Raw genomic sequence first — 20,109 nt, 5'->3', positions numbered from 1 at the left:
ATAGCTCATGACTACATATAGTTTAAATGTAGATTTACAAAACAAAAGCTTTGCTTTTCAGCTCAACTCTCCTATAATCTTAATGACCACTACAGTGCCTGTGTCATTGCTGACACTACATCTCATGCTCCACCTTCCCATAACTCTTGAACATGACCAAAAGATCGTAAAGTCCTTGGATCTACTGTACCCTAAGAAGAGATCCAACAGATGATTTTCAAACCTTTCATGCGCCTTGTTCTGCAAACAACATCAGTGAACCCCATGAATGTCCTCTTCTTATATGTGCACAATTTAGGAGGGCACATTAAAGCTTCTTATACAATGGAAACCCTTCAGAGTGTTTGCAATCAATGCTTGACATTATTGCATTCAAGTCACTCATTCACGCTCTTTTTTTTTTTTTTTTCCAGCTCATATGTAAATTCTCAATAAATAAAGACCAATATTAAAACAGAGAATAATACACTTCCAATTTTCTTCCATCTATTTCTTCTTTTTGCTTCTTCTCCTTAGCGCAGACCCATGATCAGCTGAGTGACTGTATTTGCTAACATAATGAAAATAATGAAAACGATAAATCGGATGCCAGAAAAACCACACAAAACAACCCCCCAAAAAATATTAAAAAGTAATTTGTCTCTGTGTGGACAAATTACACACAGTTGTATTTGCCTGAGGAAGGCTAGAAATCCCAATTTCAAAGATCTTTCTAATAACCGGGAAAAGTACAGAATTAGGTAGAAGAGAGTTTATCGCTGAAATGAGCCATTAAAGTTATTTTCCACAGTTGTTCCATTAGGCAGAAATGATCTGTCTATATTCCTGAAGGTAACAAGGCAGTTCAGTTTAATTTGTTGCCCTTCTCTGACTATAGAGCCTCTGTGCGCCTGTGTGTATATTTTTGTGGAGAGCATTGATAAGTGGCTAATGAAACAAGCAGCACAGTGTAATTTGATGCACTTTTGAAATGAGCTTAAGCTTCACAATGTTTGTGCATTGATAAAGATTACAGAATACGATTAAGCACACATGTATGTGTTCATGTCAAACATCTGAACTATGTGCTGAATGTATGTATTATATAGTTACTGTACAAACACTGACTTGATGTGTCATACTCTAAACAATTAACTGATTAGCCGATATTGACAGCTTGTTCCACCTTGTTAACACAACAGCCATGAACTAAATATATTCAAATTGAAGACTATTATGTGGGAACACACAAGGCGAAAATATGCATTTTTCTCATACTTTGGAAATTCTTTAAATTATAAACAATGAAATATGAGGAGAGTGTCCACGTCTGGAAATGATTCAGCAAGTTAGAGTTGCATTTTTCTTTGCAGACCCAAGTTATGCTGAATAAATGTCTGCTACGTGCTTCTTCACTCACTTCACTCAAGGTGCTAACATCATCAGTACGAATAATTAGCCACTCATTAATTAGGTGCAACAGAACAAATGGCATCCCCATTTCTACCATTTAATTGAATTTAAATGAATTGAAATTGAATTGAAGCAATCCAAACTCCTTGCTCTCCAAACAACTTTAGCTAAAACTATTTTTTCAAACTTGACGAGGAGTAGATGGAAAGCCTCATGCAATATGACTGTAGATACTGTTGGATCTCAGTGGATTTCTGCTGAATATGATGCTTTCTGAGGCTGAATCTGTATTTTTTTTTCCTGTTTGACTTTGGTGCCGATGTTCTCTTTCTTCTTTTGTTTACTTTGCAAACATTATGCCTTGGGCATATAATATGGTGAATATGATATGGTAAACCTTATCACTGCTGTACAGACATTCAGAAAATACTGTACATTTCTTTATGTTTGGATGGCAGATAATTTCTACAGTTTTATTTAGGTAGTTCTGCCACTTTAGTCCCCAACATGCAAGAAAGTCTTTTCTGCAGAAAGATACGAATAGACACCGCAGAATATTTCTCATGTGTGTTTTTGGTTTGTTTTTTTTAATTATGCAGGATTGCTGAGCCTGGTTTGAGTATATTTCAGGCTAAGACGAATGCAATGATTATGCTTACCATTTATTTATATTTTGATGACTGTAATTCTGAATTCACTTGTACCAAATCATTTTTTAAATGTAGCTGCTACGTTCTTTGTGTGGGCTTAAGCTTTAGCACATCTTGCCGTCTTCCCATCAATATTAAAAATTTAGTTCAAGTTTTAATATTTTGCAAAGTGTTAAACACTGTAATATCAGACATGAAGGTAAAAGCAATCTACTTTCTTTAATACACAAATATATACTTGTGTGTCCTAGTTGTCCAACAACCTAAATGATAACACTGACATAGACAGACATTATTGTTACAAGCTGGAAAATCAAGTGTTGAGAAGTGTGTTTTTTTTGTTTGTTTTTTTTTGTTATTCAAATGATTTGAATAACCAAGACACAGGGGTAAAAAACTCCTTTAAAGCCAAAGAACAAAGAAACATAACACAGTTCTGGTTATCTATTAAGAATATCTTCCAGAGTTGCGTACCTATATTCATATATATTAATAAATAGACCTTATAGATCTCAATCCTATAGTGATGTATATTCTTCAAATATAAACCATGACAACTTAAATTTTGGAAGTACTTAAACGACCACTTGAGGCTAGCTGCAAAAGTAAGTCCAGTCTTAGAGAACCACATATTAAAATGCTGAACTTGAAAGCAGAAATAAACATGTTTACAGCCTAGTTAGATCTTATAAAAGGTGATTTTGATTGTTAGAAAAAATCTCCCTTTTTTATGTCAACTGTGCATGATATTTTAACCTCCTAGGACCTGGCATCCACATATGTGGACATCACATTTTGGGTTATTTAGACCAAAATACTCAATTTTGCTCTACAAGGGCCTGATATCCACTTACAAGGACATTATACTGCTACTGTTCTATCGAAATTTTAAACGAATATCCTCATATGTAGCTCTCATGTTTCTTAGAAACAAAAATTAGGTAAAAAAAAAATCTGGTAATTCTTTGTTTTTACATTCATCAGGTCCCAATCAGCCCAAATATCAAAGAGAAATTAAAAGTGCATGCCATGGAAGAGTTCAGGTCTTAGGAGGTTAAAAAAAAACTTATCCTTTAAAATGAAAAGTTATGACTTGGACATGGACACTTTGAGTGACAGGTATGTGCTGAATTGGTTGCTAACTGTTTGAGAGGTTTCATGTTCGAGGTACCGAGTTGGACCTCTCTTCTGTCTTTGTGGTGTTTTCGTTTTTAATGTGGTTTTTTTTCTTCTCTTTATTTGTTGACCTATACATGTGTGCTTGATAGGTAATGGTGAGCAGGGGAAGCTGTTCCCTCTGACAGAAAATGACAGAGTCGACCAAGCCTACAGGGAAAACGGCTTCAACATTTATGTCAGCGACCGAATCTCTCTCAACCGCTCTCTCCCTGACATCCGCCATGAAAAGTGAGTTGCGTGTCTGTGTGTGTCTGTGTGCACTTCAGGTAAATGGATGCACTCCAAAGCCAGAAATCTAATCTTCTGAGTTTTTATTGAATACTTTGGATTTCTGATGTAGTCATCCTCTCCATTCAAATGTTGTTTTTCCATGAATGTCCATTTCTTTTAGACTGGGTTCTGAAAATAAGCAAAAGCAACCAATATTTTATTTTAGAATTGAAGGCTAAATTGTTCAGAGTTAAATCAGCATGTGTGCCCTCATTACTGACCTTGTGGGCCTCTTGTATCAAATCTACAATGAAACTTTTGAAAATGAAGAACAATTTTGAACATAATGTGTTTTTCCTCCATTTTTATAATGCCTTCAAGTCCAAGAGGAGCCTGAAAATGATTATGTGTTACTGACATGCTTGTCTACGATTAGATATGACAGATGCCACTGCATGGATTATTTGAACTGGTGTCTCGCCAGAAGTGTTTATAAGAAGCCAACATTTTGACCTATTTAATAAAGCCCAAAGAATCAATTCATCTTCTCAGGAACAGCAGGTCACAGGGAGCATGTTTGGTTTAGTGTTTGTCAGGGATTACTTCTGGGGCTTTGGTGCGCCAAGAAAAAAGTGGAATTAAAAAAAGAGAGAGAAAGAAACAAGAACCTGTCCAGACTCCTGTGAACTGTGTGCTTCCTTCAAGCATAGACTGGCATTGTGAAAGACCTTTAATCACAGCTTTGCTTTTACCTGACGAGAACTTTCTACTGACTCTTGACCCTTCCTCCTCCTTCATGTGGAAAGCAGCTTTGAAAGGAAGCTTTCAAAGCTGCTTTCCACAAGGACTGTTTCTTTCTTTTAGTGTTTGTAGAAGCCGTTCTTTCCTTGACCTGCCGCATCTCTTGTGATGACCTGTGTTTGCCTGCTCATACTAAATGTGAATCTATCATCACAAAACATCCCCGCATAGTAAGCTAATTTCTTATGCAAGTATGCACTTTATTTCCAAATCCAACTGGTGTGGATCTACACTCAAAGAAAGAACGAGTAAAGGTACACCTTACACAGGTTCTGTATTCTGAGCGACCACATTTAGTCTGATACTATTCACACTTACTTTCATACCCATGAACACTCTCTTCCTATTTGAAATCACTATGTTTGAAGTGTGTTTAGATTTAGGAAGGTCATAAAAACTTCAGGTGTTTACATGACAGCTGCTGCAGTCATCTTGGTTTCGTGAGGCTGTAATTGAATTATTAGCATGGTAATATCTTAAATGAAGGAGTGTCGTTGATGACTGGTGTTGCTCAAACTGGCTGCCATCATTCATCTCTCCTGTGTGACCAATCAGACAGACACACCTGTACCCAACCCCTCCACCTGGTCTGCCCTATAGGCACCGTCTGCCTCTTAGTGATTGGCATGTTGTCACTGCCCCAGAGTCACCCAGTCCCAGACCTGAGACTGACACATTCGATTTCTGCACACTGAAAAGATTTAATTGAAGCACACACTTGCTCCTTCCCCTTGTGGAATTGGACAAGGTTTGTTAAGATTCGTCGGCCAGCTGCCTGTCGATCAGTCAGCCTGCCTGTCTCCCAGTGTTCTTATTTGAATGAATAACACGCAGGCTGATGTTCAACACAGACATTGATCGACTGACACAGTTCACTACACACTTACACTTTCTCTCTGTCAGAGCAGGAATATAACTGTCCTCTTATGATTAACACCTCTGCAGGGGTCCTGCCTCTTGCTGCGATGCTAAGATGCACAAGATGGTAGCTGCAGCCCATCGTCAGAGCACATGTTGCCAGCTGATAACTGCTCTAAGTTCAACTGTCCCTGATACAGGAGGAACGTGTCGGTGACATTCTTGACACGAGTAATTAAGTATGTATTTAGCAGCATATCTGAAGGTTTTTGCTTTAGAAAATGTCACAAAGCTGTCATCCTAGCCCCAGTTTATTCTCTTTGATCACATGACTACCTTGGAACACATGACAACCATGTAAACATACATGATGAGAACAAATTTGTAACCTTTTTTATGCAACTCTCAATTAAGGATTAGATCATTTGCTTTAACTATAAAGCTTCAAAAACAATTGATCTAAAATGATGGTTGCACTTTTAAAACATCATGAAAATAAATGTGAAAAAATGAATATAACACTACAATCTATCTGATGGAAAGTCCACAATACCTCCTGAAGACCAACTGCAGACCAAATTTTCTATGTTTGTAAATCTGAGCAGATGAAAGAAGCTCTTATTGGATGGATGAAGTTTAACAGTAGAGACATGAAATTTACTTTGAAGTTTCTCTGTCAAAAAAAGAAGAAGAACACAAAATAAACATGTGAATATAGTCAGATTCGCTCAGCCAGTCACTTTTGTGAGGCTCCGGCTTCATCACAATCTATTAGATGTAACTAACGTAAAGAGTTCCTGTCACAGTGCCTAACTATTGTACTTGCACAGTCACTGCTTGGTATGTTAAAGGAAAGGTTTCTAGTTCTTAATGCTTCTGTTTCACTGACTAAACAAGGCTGGTAAAAATAACTGACAGGCAGTGGAACACAGCCTTGTTTTTCCCTATTCATACTGTGTGTTCCACATGATATGACTTTAGGTCTTTTGTTTCCCTTTTCTTTCAAAGACTAACACCTGTTAAACTCAGCAGTTAAAGTATTCCAAAAGAAAAAAAAATCAAAATCAAGATTAGTTTTGTAACAATATAGACTGATGTCTCATTTTTCTGTTAAATGTAAACAAATCTAGACACTTTTATTTCACTTCAATCTTTGATTAAATAGTGCTGAAAGTTCTACAGTGTTTTTGATAAGGCCAAAGCCTATTAACATCCCCTTAGTGATCATGATCATGACCATAAAAACTAATTTGTCTTTGAAAGCATGAGAAGGACTTGTTTGATAGTTCTCACTGGATTGATTAATACTTCGAACAATGAGAAAGCATAAGGAACTCAGTGAAGATCTAAGGAGAATTGTGAATTTACACGAGGTTGGAAGGTCTTTTCAAGACATTTTTAAACAACTGATTCCAAGCTCACCAGTTCAAACAACTGCTGAGTACAGGTTACAGGTTATGTGGATGTGTCACTATGTCTGGGAAGACTTCCAGAACTCAGTGAACTGTCACCCTCAGATAAAAGAAAATTAGGATGTTCAGGAACAACCCAGGAACCACCAAAGCTCAAGCCTATGCTAAGCTAGAAGCTGCTGAAACACTAGGGTCGCTATCCACAATGAAGCAAGTTTTAGACCACCATGGACTGAGAGAGTGCAGACCAAGAAAGAAGCCCCTGCTTCAGAATGTTCAATTTAAATTTTATTTGTACTTCATCAGCGCTACAGGTGCATCAACACAAAAACCCACAGACTAAAAAACAGTTTCTTCCCCAAAGCGATAACCACCCTGAACTCACACATGCACAGATAACACAGCCCCCCCACTTCCCACTTCCTCTATGGACCACCACTGTGCAATACCAATTCTATGTGCAACAACTCAACTGTATATACATAACTATTTATACCAATTCCATGTGCAATAACTCAACTGTATATACATAACTCTATTTATACCAATTCCATGTGCAATAACTCAACTGTATATACATAACACTATTTATTACATATTACTTACGGCTTGTATATTGTACATTTTTTATATATATATATATATATATATATATATATATATATATATATATATATATATATATATATATATATATATGTATGTTTATATATATATGTATATATATATATATATATATATGTGTATATATATATATATATATGTATGTATATATATATATGTATATATATATATATATATATATATATATATGTGTTTTTTCCCTATGTTAATACTGTCCATATGTACATAGCGCTGCAGAACTGTACCCCCCCCCCAGCATGTTTACACTGAGTAGGAGATGCTCTGTATCTCATTGTACAACTGTATAGTGACAATAAAGGCATTCTATTCTATTCTATTCTATCAAATCACAACCTCAGTCGCCTCAAGGTGCTTTATATTATAAGGTAGACCCTACAATAATACATACACAGAAAAACCCAACAATCATATAACTACCTATGAGCAAGCACTTTGGCGCCAGTGAGAAGGAAAAACTCCCTTTTAACAGGAAAGGCGAGAGACAGAAGACATACAGTAAAATCAGCACCTTCAAGCTTGACTGAAATGTCCAGCTTCCCACATTAACAAGCCAAATGCCTTCTGAAGAAAAGTTTCACAGTCATGAGACATGCCATGAGATGAGATAAAAAATTAAGTTATTTAGCCCCAGTGAGAAGATATGTTTGGAGGAGTAAATGTGAGTCTTTCAATCCTAAGAGCACTGTAACCGCTGTCAAGCATGGTGGTTATAACATGATGCTAAGGGGCTCATTTTAGTTGCCAGTAGTGCTGGTACATTGCATAAATGGAATAATAAAGGACTACCTTCAAATTCTTGCAGGCTAGCATCACACTTCTAGAATGCTCTTCTCAAAGCTCCAACCTCAAATTTAAATAATCTACCAATTCTGAAAAGAAGAGTGGCCAAATATTCAGACAGAATTATGCCAGCTTGTTGATGGCTAGCAAAAATTTCTGGTTTTGGACAAAACTTGCCTCCTTACTAAGGGACATTCAACCATAAAAGAGGTCTCGGATGTTGTTCCTGGGATCTGCTGGAGCCACTCGTCTAGCTTTGCGGTCACTCCATAGAGTGCTTTGATACCACTGGGACCACTGTTACCTTCGCCCTCCACATCTTCTTGAGCTCTTCTCTGAGCCCTTGGGACTTTTCCAGCTTTTCGTGTTCCTTCTTCCTGATGTTGCTGTTTTTTGGTATTGCTACGTCTATCACTGTGGTCGTCATCGTCTGCTTGTCCACCACTACTATGTCCGGAGTGTATTGGAAAGCAGTCCTTGAAATTGTTTTCTGTTGTTCTTTGTTTTCTTCTTACTAAGAGGTGAACAAATGCAATTGTCTCTGTAATAGCAGATGATAGAAAGGGAATTGAATTGAGCTTTCAGAGAAAATTGCACCTGTATTTCAGTGAAATGAGTAGAGCTGCCATCTGCTCACCATGCCCATACACATTCATTTGAGTGCTGATATATACACATGTTCTTTGTGACCTGAGATGTACTGAAGAGACAAGTGTGCAAGAAAAAGAAAAAAACCAGAATGATTCCAGGCAGTATGCAGGATATGAATAAGATGCTATTGTCCTTTCTTGAATACGCTGTGTTTATATATCTATTTGCAAGTGTGCTACATCTATTTCTATTTTGTCTGTGTACGTGTGTGTGTGTCTAGCTGCAGACAGAAGCTGTATGCAGAAAAGCTTCCCAACACCAGTATCATCATCCCTTTCCACAATGAGGGCTGGTCATCTCTGCTAAGGACTGTTCACAGTGTGCTCAACCGCTCTCCCCCGCAGCTCATCACAGAGGTCATACTGGTGGATGACTTCAGTGACAAAGGTACAGTGAAAGCTTCTCTAAACTCTGAAAGGTTACAAAGAACACTAAGCTGTAAAAGCCAGATATACCGTGCTGTGGGAAAGGATTTGCCCTCTTTCTGACTTTGTTTCTTACATATTTGTCACACTTAACATGTTTCAGATCATCAATCAAATGTAATACTAGACAAAGATAACTCGCTCTGCGACAGATTGGATACCTCTGGAAAGATAACCTGAGTAAATATATAAATGCAGTATTTTAATGAAGGTTTCATTTTCTTTTAGAGAAAAAAGCTCTAGAAACCTGCCTGGTGCCACATGGAAAAAATAATAGAAAACCCGGCAATATTTCTAGAACTGAAGAGAAAAATCTGTCTATGAAAAGATGTCTGTAAAACTTGCTAATCTGGTAAAAAGCCTACCCTCAATCTTACTTGTCTGCATGGGAATGAAACATGGAACTTGGGAGTTTACATACAATCTTTCACCTTTTTAACACATGAATGGGAGTATCGAGTCGAGATGTTGTCCCCAGTTCCTTTTTCTAGACTATATGTAACAGATACTTTCTTATAAGTCTGTATTTTTGGTCAGAGTGTGCACACTAACTAGCCTTCTTTGAAAGGCCAGATGATAAAGATGATAAAGCAGATGATAAAGATGCTGGTTAGATGAGATGGTTAGAGATCACGATATCCCTCAAACTTTGCAACTGTCTGAAATGTTATGTTTTCACATATTTCTCAGGTAATATCCTGAAGATTTTAAGGCTGCAAAGCAGCTTCCTTGAGCAAGACACTCCATCTTAAAGATCAACCAAACAGTGTTTTGGTATTTGTTCTACCGTCATAACTCTACCTCAGTTATGCATTGATGTAGTTCCCAGCAAATACCGAATAGTTCCTGTTCCTAATGAAAATCGGTTCACCCGTACAACATAAGGTTAACACATGATTGTGATTACATTCTTATAGAATGTCTTCATTTAAAATTATAATTGGCACAGGATTAGCAGTATACATTTGGCTTTGAATGTTTCTTCAACAGCTATTTGCGGTAAATGTGTTCTGCTTATCATCGCATAGATTAAGGTGTCTGTGTGTGTGTCTGTGTACACATTTCTGTGTGTTTCCTCTCACTCTTTCATCAGGCCTTTTAAAGTGTTTAACTCCTTGTTAATTAGCGCTCTTTGTGACGGTCCTTCGTCGACGGATGTGTTTACCTCTCGTCTCCACGGTAATGAGATGTTCTGCTGCCTCAGACTCATTTAAAGGTTACCACCCATCAGAGCTCCGAGACTAAACCCTCCTCCTGCTGCTGCCAAGTGGTGTGGAAACAATAACGATTTCAATGTTCACGTTTCTGGACGCTTAAGTCATTTCAATCAAAAGTGTTATTGTGCTCAGATATTTGTATAGGTAAATTAAATGTTGAGTGGATTTCAAGCCTTCGAGTTTTCCAAAAGATGACACATAATTAGAACCATTCAAAATCATCAGTAGTCCTAATTTCAGTTTGGCAGGAACATGTTTTTTCAAACAAAATCAAGATGTCCTCATAAATAATGCAACACACATATTTGTGATTGCGCTGTTTCCTTGTAACCTAAGAAGCCAGAGCAGCTGAACATCCAAAAAGCAAACAGAAAATGGAATCACTCCATGGTCAAAGGAGCTTGCAAAGAAAAGCGTCTGGACTTCTTTAAGTTTACTTGAAGACGTTTCACCTCTCATCCGAGAAGCTTCTTCAGTTCTAAGGTCAAATGGTGGAGAGTCCCAGATATAAACCTAGTGGGAGTATCCCCCCACAGAGGGACAAAAGGACCCCCTGATGATCTTCTAATCGCCTGAGCCAAGGTGTGAAACTGGGTGTGGGTCCCAATCAGCCAGAGTTTCGGGTGTGTTCATTGTGAAACCTGGCCCCACCTTATCAATCACTCCATGTTCAGGTTCAAGCTACCCACAAGACCCTCCACGAGGTCCTCTGTCAAGGCCCTGTGTTTTTATTTTAATTAATTAATTTATTTATTTTTGGTGTAGTCTGGCTAATCAATGTTACAGATGCGCAGCTGTAAAAACTCCATTGTGTATAACGCTATTGATGGATCGGTATCCATTTGTTTTGATACATGTTGAAGTTGTGTTCCAAAACATATATGGCTAAACAATAAAAACCATACTGGTGTTTCGTTTTGATACAGCTATTCAGAAAAAAATATATGATAAGATTTTTTTTTTGAATTGGTGAAGCAGTACATTAAGACTGTCTCTTAGAAGCCCTTGTGAATTGGTTTTTAATTTAAAATTGACTTATAACAATCCAGTGAAGTAAACTTTGAAGTAAAAGATGTAATAGATACATACAAAACATAGTATAGCTAAGACCTTAAATGCATCCTATATCATTCCCCTCACACAACCTGACAGGTGGGAAGCAAAAAAATTTAGTTTTGTGAAGGGAAAAAAATGGGATGGGTGTGAGCGCTCATGTCATCAGGATTGATGGGAAAACATTACACAGCCACGGGGAAGGGTTTTAACCTCTGCAGACCGTCTGCTCTGACGTTCCTTCTAACCACTACTGTCATTTGATAAGAAATGAGTTTGGCAGCAATTAAGTTTTAAGAGGCATGAGGCCAAAGTGAACTTCAGTTGCTTCAGGTTTCTGGTTGAGTAGTGTTACAATGTCAAAGAGAGTAATCCTGGACAGATTCTGTGCACACACAAAACAGTGTCAAGCTTTAAACCCTCGTATAAAAAAATATGGAGAGGAGGAAGAGGAAAAGTCATTTAGTCTGAAGTAAGTGTGGTTCAGACTTATAAGGTAGTTATTAATTTCTGGTTCACACATTAATTTTATGAAGCTCAAAAATAACTCTAAAAATAGAAAGAATGGAGGATGAATCAATGATACCCACGTCAGGTGTTTTGTAATCGCATGTATATGGATGAATGTCAATTGATTATTGTTAAAGTGAGTATAAAGTAAGTTTGAGGATTTGTGTGGTAAACATGGCACTTAAAAATAAGAGAAAGTGTTCCTAAAGAAGGCACAAACATAAATGAATAAAAAATGAAAAGTGTGAGCCAAATCACAGTCCGGGGTGTGTGATACCTGTTCACATCAAACTCCCCACGCAAGGTTTGCTCATTTTAACCCTCAACAAAAATTAAACTGTATTTGTCCCCGCAAAAAATTTAAATCAATGTGTGCAGTTAGTGTAATACTGATTACATTGGTTTAATTGTGAGATCCAGATCTTAGACACGTGTACTGTACTAATAAGATTAGATGGAAAGCACCTGGAGGCAACTATAAAGCAAACCCTCTGTGGCTTTATCTTTATATTCTAGATTCAGTATCTGTCACTTTTTATATGCTTTTTTTATTCACCAACTTAAGTGTGGTAAAATTAAAAAAGCAATTATTGAACAAGGTTAAAATGATGTTCAAATCCTTCCCATCACATTTGGGTCATAGGCTACAACAACACACACATACATAATTTATGATTTTGTTGAGTGGGAGGAAAGGATGTGGAAGTTATTCTCCAATCACCAATTTTCATCTAAATGAAGGAATAAAACAGTTCAGCTCTGTCCACTTGTTGGTTAACAATGATAATTTTAGTAATAATACACATTTAAAAATAATCATAACAATTATCTAAAAACTGAAATTATTTTTGGTAGCAGTTTACGAAAATTAGGATGAGCTACTTTAAGGGTTTTTAGCCGGTTTAATGAGGTCATATATAGCACAAGTATGACTTTAAGACACGTAGAAAGGCAACGTTAACTCATCCTTATAGCTTTTTTTTCCGGCTTTATGAGGGCTTCCTGTTTTGAAAATTGATAGGAAATACAATGGGATCTAATTCTCATTCACCAAATAGTAGCCAATCAGTCTGCATGAAGGTATAAAATACACACTCACAAACAGATGATATGAAACCCTCCAGGTGAGTTCTGTTGATGCCGAGTTACCTCTCTATGCTTAACGGCAGCTACAGAGCCTGCAGTCATACTAATGTGGTTACTTCAGTCTGTACCAGAATTTCTTGTAACAGTTATCCTGAGGCAAATTAAAACATGAGGAGGCAGTTATTTTTAACACTTTGAAGTTTGCCTGCAAGGTGTGTAAGATTACACATGTTGTAATTGTAGAAATGACCCCCAGTTTATATTAATGCAATCATTAAAGGATCTCCCTCAGCCTTATTTTCCACATGAGATTATCGCTCTCTTATCAGTCTGCTGCAGATGTTTGTAGTTGTTTACAGTCTTCCAAGTCACTTTTGCGTTGAACAGTTTTCAAATATGAGTGGTAAGCTCATATTTTATATATGTATATAATTTGAAGAAACTAGAAGTAAAAGGTAAAATAATTCGTGGTCATATAATTGAAATCCAGCAAAGACCTGATACAGGACCTGAGAGATGTATCTGGCCCTTCTGTTGATCCATCTACTGTTTGCAGAAGCCTCATCAGAAATGGTCTCACTGAAAGGCTGAGATATGCCATATTACACAAGAATTAGACTGAAAATCAGTGGCAACGTGTCTTATGGAATGATGAATCCAAATTTGAAACTTGGCTCAAATCTTCCTCCTTAGAGCAGGTCAGGAGAGAGGTGTCCACAGCACAGGTTCTAATATGATACATGGCTGCATTTGGACCAGTTGTTTTGGGAATCAAAATGGAACTATGATTGCAGAAAAGTATTGTTTGCTTTTGTCTGTGAAGGTTCTCAGTCATCCAGGTCATCGTAGTCAAAGGAGCTTGCAAAGAAAAGCGTCTGGACTTCTTTAAGTTACTTGAAGACGTTTCACCTCTCATCCGAGAAGCTTCTTCAGTTCTAAGGTCAAATGGTGGAGAGTCCCAGATATAAACCTAGTGGGAGTATCCCCCCACAGAGGGACAAAAGGACCCCCTGATGATCCTCTAATCACCTGAGCCAAGGTGTGAAACTGGGTGTGGGTCCCAATCAGCCAGAGTTTCGGGTGTGTTCATTGTGAAACCTGGCCCCACCTTATCATGCGAATTCCTGAGGTCAGATGGCCCAGGATGTGAGTGGGCGTTAAGGCATCTGGGAAGGGATCTCAAAACTGGATTATAGATGGCAGAGAGTTGGTGTCGTAAACCCCCGCCTCTGTTCAAAGATGGTCGCTCACAGTGGACATAGATGGCTTCTTTCACTCCTCTTTCAAACCATCTGTCCTCTCTGTCCAAAATGTGAACATTGGCATCCTCGAAAGAGTGTCCTTTATCCTTAAGATGCAGATGGACTGCTGAGTCTTGTCCTGTGGAGGTGGCTCTTCTGTGTTGTGCCATGCGCTTGTGAAGTGGCTGTTTGGTCTCTCCAATGTAGAGGTCTGGGCATTCCTCGCTGCACTGTACAGCATACACCACATTGTTAAGTCTGTGTTTTGGCGTTTTGTCTTTCGGGTGAACCAGTTTTTGTCTGAGCGTGTTGCTGGGTCTGAAATGCACCGGGATGTCATGCTTGGAGAAAACTCTCCTAAGTTTTTCTGATACACCGGCTACATAGGGGATGACAATGTTGTTGCGTCTGTCCTTCTTATCCTCCCTCGCTGGTGTCTGGTCTTCAGGAAAGGCAAACAGTTGGACAACTGTTTGCCTTTCCTGGACTGCGCTGTGCACATTGAAGAGAACGGCAAACTCAACATCGAAGTTTAGGGAGGATAAGAAGGACAGACGCAACAACATTGTCATCCCCTATGTAGCCGGTGTATCAGAAAAACTTAGGAGAGTTTTCTCCAAGCATGACATCCCGGTGCATTTCAGACCCAGCAACACGCTCAGACAAAAACTGGTTCACCCGAAAGACAAAACTCCAAAACACAGACTTAACAATGTGGTGTATGCTGTACAGTGCAGCGAGGAATGCCCAGACCTCTACATTGGAGAGACCAAACAGCCACTTCACAAGCGCATGGCACAACATAGAAGAGCCACCTCCATAGGACAAGACTCAGCAGTCCATCTGCATCTTAAGGATAAAGGACACTCTTTCGAGGATGCCAATGTTCACATTTTGGACAGAGAGGACAGATGGTTTGAAAGAGGAGTGAAAGAAGCCATCTATGTCCACTGTGAGCGACCATCTTTGAACAGAGGCGGGGGTTTACGACACCAACTCTCTGCCATCTATAATCCAGTTTTGAGATCCCTTCCCAGACGCCTTAACGCCCACTCACATCCTGGGCCATCTGACCTCAGGAATTCGCATGATAAGGTGGGGCCAGGTTTCACAATGAACACACCCGAAACTCTGGCTGATTGGGACCCACACCCAGTTTCACACCTTGGCTCAGGCGATTAGAAGATCATCAGGGGGTCCTTTTGTCCCTCTGTGGGGGGATACTCCCACTAGGTTTATATCTGGGACTCTCCACCATTTGACCTTAGAACTGAAGAAGCTTCTCGGATGAGAGGTGAAACGTCTTCAAGTAAACTTAAAGAAGTCCAGATGCTTTTCTTTGCAAGCTCCTTTGACTACGATGACCTGGATGACTGAGAACCTTCACAGACACATTCATCATCTAGCTTCACTATGCTAATGTGTTTATTATATTATCAATATATTAAAGATGAAAGAATTCAGAGGGTTTTTTTCTCTCTCTCAGTGATGGCGTAGTGTTTGAGTTTGGGAATTGAAGAGGAGTTTGGACCCAGAAGTGATGTTAGACTTTAGTGCCGGACAGAGTGGAGATCAATATTACTTTTATTTTAATTGCACAAAAAGAAGAGAATGCAAACAGTTGCACAACAGTTAGAGTTACACAACTTCAGTTCCCTGTAAGCACCATCACAAACATGCTAAGGTAGCTAGAAAGCATGCTAAGCTAGCCAAGAACCCAGAGTGACAAAGCTGAGTGAATGCTGAGAGAAGCCCAACAGCCAGACACTGAACTTCAACAAGTAACAAACTGATGAGCAGTCAGGCTGCAGGCTCCATTTCTACCTGTTCATAGTAGAATCACTGTGGTGATCGCTTTGAAGTCTCTTTGTGCTGGTTTTCATCTTTGCTTTGTGCTGTCGGTTTTGTGTAATACAGAAACTGAGAAAAATCATATATGTGTCCTCATTAGAATAAGGATTTTTACTTGTGTGTAGGAACACAGCCTAAAGGTTTATATTGCTAAATGGTAATTATAAGGCAGTTTGTTGAGGTCATTTTACAGAGTAATTTAGTGAATAGTATAATGAATTAGCTTATCCTGAGAGTAATTAAATACCCAAATGTATTACTTTTAAAACAAGTGTTCTGTGTAATATATGTAATAATTATTTTTTTGAGTAATGATATTGGGATAACATTTTGCTATGAGGCACTACAAGATATGACAGAGCCTCATCATTCACCAGTTTCATTTTTAATTCTGCCTTTTATAGTAGATAGAGGCTAACATAGAACAAATATAATCTCATTCCAGGCTCAGTATTCTCATTCCAGCATTGTCAGGAAAACTGATAAATTGCAATAGTCCACCCTAATCTAATCACTAAACAGCATATGACATCAAAATAGCTTATGGACTATTAACACTGTTACAATCAGTTTGTGAAATTTTTCCATTTAGAGTTATAAAGAATAAAAGAAGACCTCCAAGCAACTCTCACGAGTTGTGCACTAACGCCAGCATTAGCTGCCATCTGTTTCATGGCACAATAACTTCTTTTTGTCAGGTGGCATTTATGTTGGAGAGGTATCATAGCAACAAGAGCTCCAGTGGTATGGTTAGAAATTGGGTGTGAGGGTGAAGAAAAGCACCATTTCACTTTTTTGAAACTGCCAAAACTTAACTGTCTTCCAAGGAAAAGGTAAATTTCCATGAAATAACCCCCTGCTATCAAATAGCAGTGAAAACATCAAGAGGCAGCACCTTCATTTTCTTTTTATTCCCTTAATTTCTGCCCTGAAGCAGATTTTGTGCTAAAGCATATGTTACCTTCCTTGTATATGGCCTTACCCATTGTGAGGGAGCCAACCTCCAGTCTCTCCTCTCTTGAATTTCTTATTTTTAATTTAATTTAATTTTTAATTTAATTTTTTTTATATCTATTTTTTACATTTCTTCAGATTTCAGTTGAGGACAGGGCAAAAATGACCCCCCCCCCCGCAAATCAGCCTCTGCCTCTCTCAACCTCGCAGTGTTACCAGTCCAGTATAAGTCCAGCAGTCAGATTTATAGACAACAGCTCAACCATTACGCTGACCTACTGCCGGTGAATGTGTTTTGTGATCAGAGCTGACAAGATCACTTTTTTATCTCCTTATTTTCACTCTTGCCTTCACCTTATTTCTTCGTCTTTCTACGTTGTACAGTATGAAGATTTAAAGAAATATGAAAGTTTACTGATATGATTTTACTGTGGATTATTCTGGTGGGAAGTTAAATCCCAATTTATCGTTGTAATCGTATAAAATGTGACAAAAAAAAAATGCAGTAATTTGCAGAGCATATACATATTCATCTAAAAGATGAATCTTTGACAGGCAGATTTTCTCTGAAGAAAAAGTGTGCGGAAGTTCACCAATCTGAATGCGCACCCAAACAATGTTAAAGGATATCTGAATAATGTCCTTCAATGTAAAATTGTGAAGACTTATGCAAAAGAGTCTGAGAATCTGGAGAAATATCTGCACACAAGGGTCAAGGCCAGAAATCAAAATCGGATGCCCGGGATCGTCAGGCCCTCAGTCGGCACTGATTTTTTGGGGGTATTTTTGTTTTGCTTTAGTATAAGCTTTGCTTATTTCATCAGGACAATGCTAATCCACAACAAATACTAGACTACAACAGAGCACAAAAACTCACCTAGAATAGGTCCACACGTGGCTCATGTCTGGGATTAAGTAACCACACCTAAGTAACCAAAGGGTGGTGGCTAAGGCTAAAAGCTAATCAACATAAAAAGTCCATATAGTTACATTATCATTAGAAGTACTGAGTCAGATGGATTCTGACATGATTATTTCAACATTGGAAATCGATTCCATTCTCCAACTGTAACAAAGTTCAACAGTTTCACCTCTGCTGTGTAAAGATGGTTTCACTCAGTAAAAGGCTGAATTATGTCGCTTGCAGCTTAGCATTTGCGGTTGAGCATGAGCGATGAATGCTGGTGGTGGAGCCCAAGTCATTTCACGGATTTATGGCCAGACATGGCAGGGAAAGTAGCTGTAACTTGTCTCTCTCTCCCTCTTTCTCTCACACACACACTCTCTCACTCTCACTCTCACACACACACACACACACACACACACACACACACACACACACACACACACACACACACACACACACATATGCAGAGAAGAACAGAGAGCTGCCTCCGTTCTCCTCAGATCAAGGAAGAGAATCTATGGAAGACAAAGAGAGGAAATGCATGTACAGTATGTCTGCTATATGTAAGCATTACAATGTAGAGCTGTTAGATCAAATCAACAAAGCTCCTAAATCTGTCTTTATATCCAACTGTAGTCACCAAACCCCACCTCTGCTTTTCATTCTTGGACTCATCATTTGGCTTTCTAAAGCTTTCTAAAAAGACAGATTGCATTTGTTAGGGCTAGGTTCTATTTTTATGTTTGTTTTTGTAAGTGAAGCAAAAATTATATCTCTTTATAATTTGCATAGTCATTTTTGAGAGCATAATTACTTCAGTCAGAAATAACAGGCCCGAGATGTTTCAAATCGTTAGAGAGGTGAAATGAATCTTTCGTGGAGAGTTCATCAGATATACAGGAGACATCTATCTCCAGATACACATAGATTTTTGATGAATATAAATGCAGACTATATCGATCATCTTTACACATGCCACACTGTTCTGATTAAGTGGATGTGCATCAATGCAAGTTATTATCTGGCAGCATTTCAATAGGAGAGACTATTTTAAAGTAAAACTATCCATCAATATAACATTTCAGTAGATAACTGGAATCTGATGCGATGTAACATTTTAGAACAGAATCCCATTTGAAGGCAGGAGGTAGTGACCAAAGGGAAATTTGGATGGTACGCTCCTGATAGCCTGTGTGATTTTTAGATGGAGATGAGGAGGGTTGTATGACAGACAACCTGTAAGGAAAGGGCTTATTGGCTCACAAAGAGAGGTGACATACAGTGTTGAATGACTTTACTTGATAGCATGGAAATTGGGAATAATAATAAAAAATGTATCCACAAATGTAACTCATATCTCCAAGAGGAATGAAGATGGAATATGAGAAAACAACTCTTCCTTCTTGCATTTGTGTAAAAAAAAAAACTACCTGAATTACATTGAGTGCAACTGAGTTTCCCCATCAATGGTCATGACAATTTACATATTAATGTTTAAGAAACTGATCTCACATCCCACTGTTTGTCAGTGGTTCTAGTTTCAGTTTATAGCTGTTCAGTTTTTAGTTACAAAGTACCGTAATGTCCATAATATCATTGAAAAAACAGAGTTGATGCTTTCAAGAACTTTTGGTAATTTTCAATTGCACCACTGGTTCATGAGTTACGCTATTTTGACCTAAAACCAAACAACCAATGGGTTATAATGGGTTAATAAACTTTGAATGTTCATTTGTAGCAGAGGAGTGTGTCCTTGTACTAAAACCTCAACCCAACTCCACCTACGTAGACAAAGTTGAAGTGGAACTTTTCAGGATGCTCACTGAATTTGTTGACGCATTGTAAAGTTTTATGCATTCATCTCCTTTGGTCATGTCACAGTGCGGTTTCAAAGGAGCTAAGTTTCCAGGAGTTGTTTTGCTATTGTGTTGAATATGGTCGTAACTTTTCTCTGAATGCCATATTGTAGAATATTCATGATGGGGAAAAACATTATGAGAAGTCTTAGTATTTAATGTTGTTTTCCTTTAGCTAACACTGCCTCCAATAATATGATAAAAGAACTGTTACAATAAAAACCCCTAATGTACAACCTTTTTTTTTTTTTTTTTTTTTTAAAAGCAACAACTGTTACAACCTTGAAAGAATTGCTTTTAGAGTTTAGTCATCCACTTGTTCTCCTATTTTTCGATGACTACTGAGTGGAAAAAACAGATGTAGTAGAAAACTTTTCATGTCATTCTAGCAACTACCTTGGGTAAACTACTTGGCATGTTTTAATAGGTCT

At 38.1% G+C, this 20,109-nt stretch overlaps 1 protein-coding gene across 1 annotated transcript in view; it reads left to right on the top strand.

Annotated features, from left to right (window-relative positions):
- Window positions 1-20,109, top strand: part of LOC146379646 (polypeptide N-acetylgalactosaminyltransferase 10-like) — an 87,503-nt gene that overhangs the window by 24,035 nt on the left and 43,359 nt on the right. The window contains exons 3-4 of the mRNA XM_084940958.1: window positions 3,311-3,449; window positions 8,799-8,965. Of these exons, the coding sequence (XP_084797084.1) occupies window positions 3,311-3,449; window positions 8,799-8,965 (306 nt within the window). The remainder of the gene's footprint in view (window positions 1-3,310; window positions 3,450-8,798; window positions 8,966-20,109) is intronic.

The sequence above is a fragment of the Perissodus microlepis genome, chromosome 10, assembly GCF_051167445.1.
Source record: "Perissodus microlepis isolate ML-2025 ecotype Zambia chromosome 10, ASM5116744v1, whole genome shotgun sequence".
Taxonomy (NCBI): domain Eukaryota; kingdom Metazoa; phylum Chordata; class Actinopteri; order Cichliformes; family Cichlidae; genus Perissodus; species Perissodus microlepis.
This window is presented reverse-complemented; position numbering and strand designations above follow the sequence as displayed.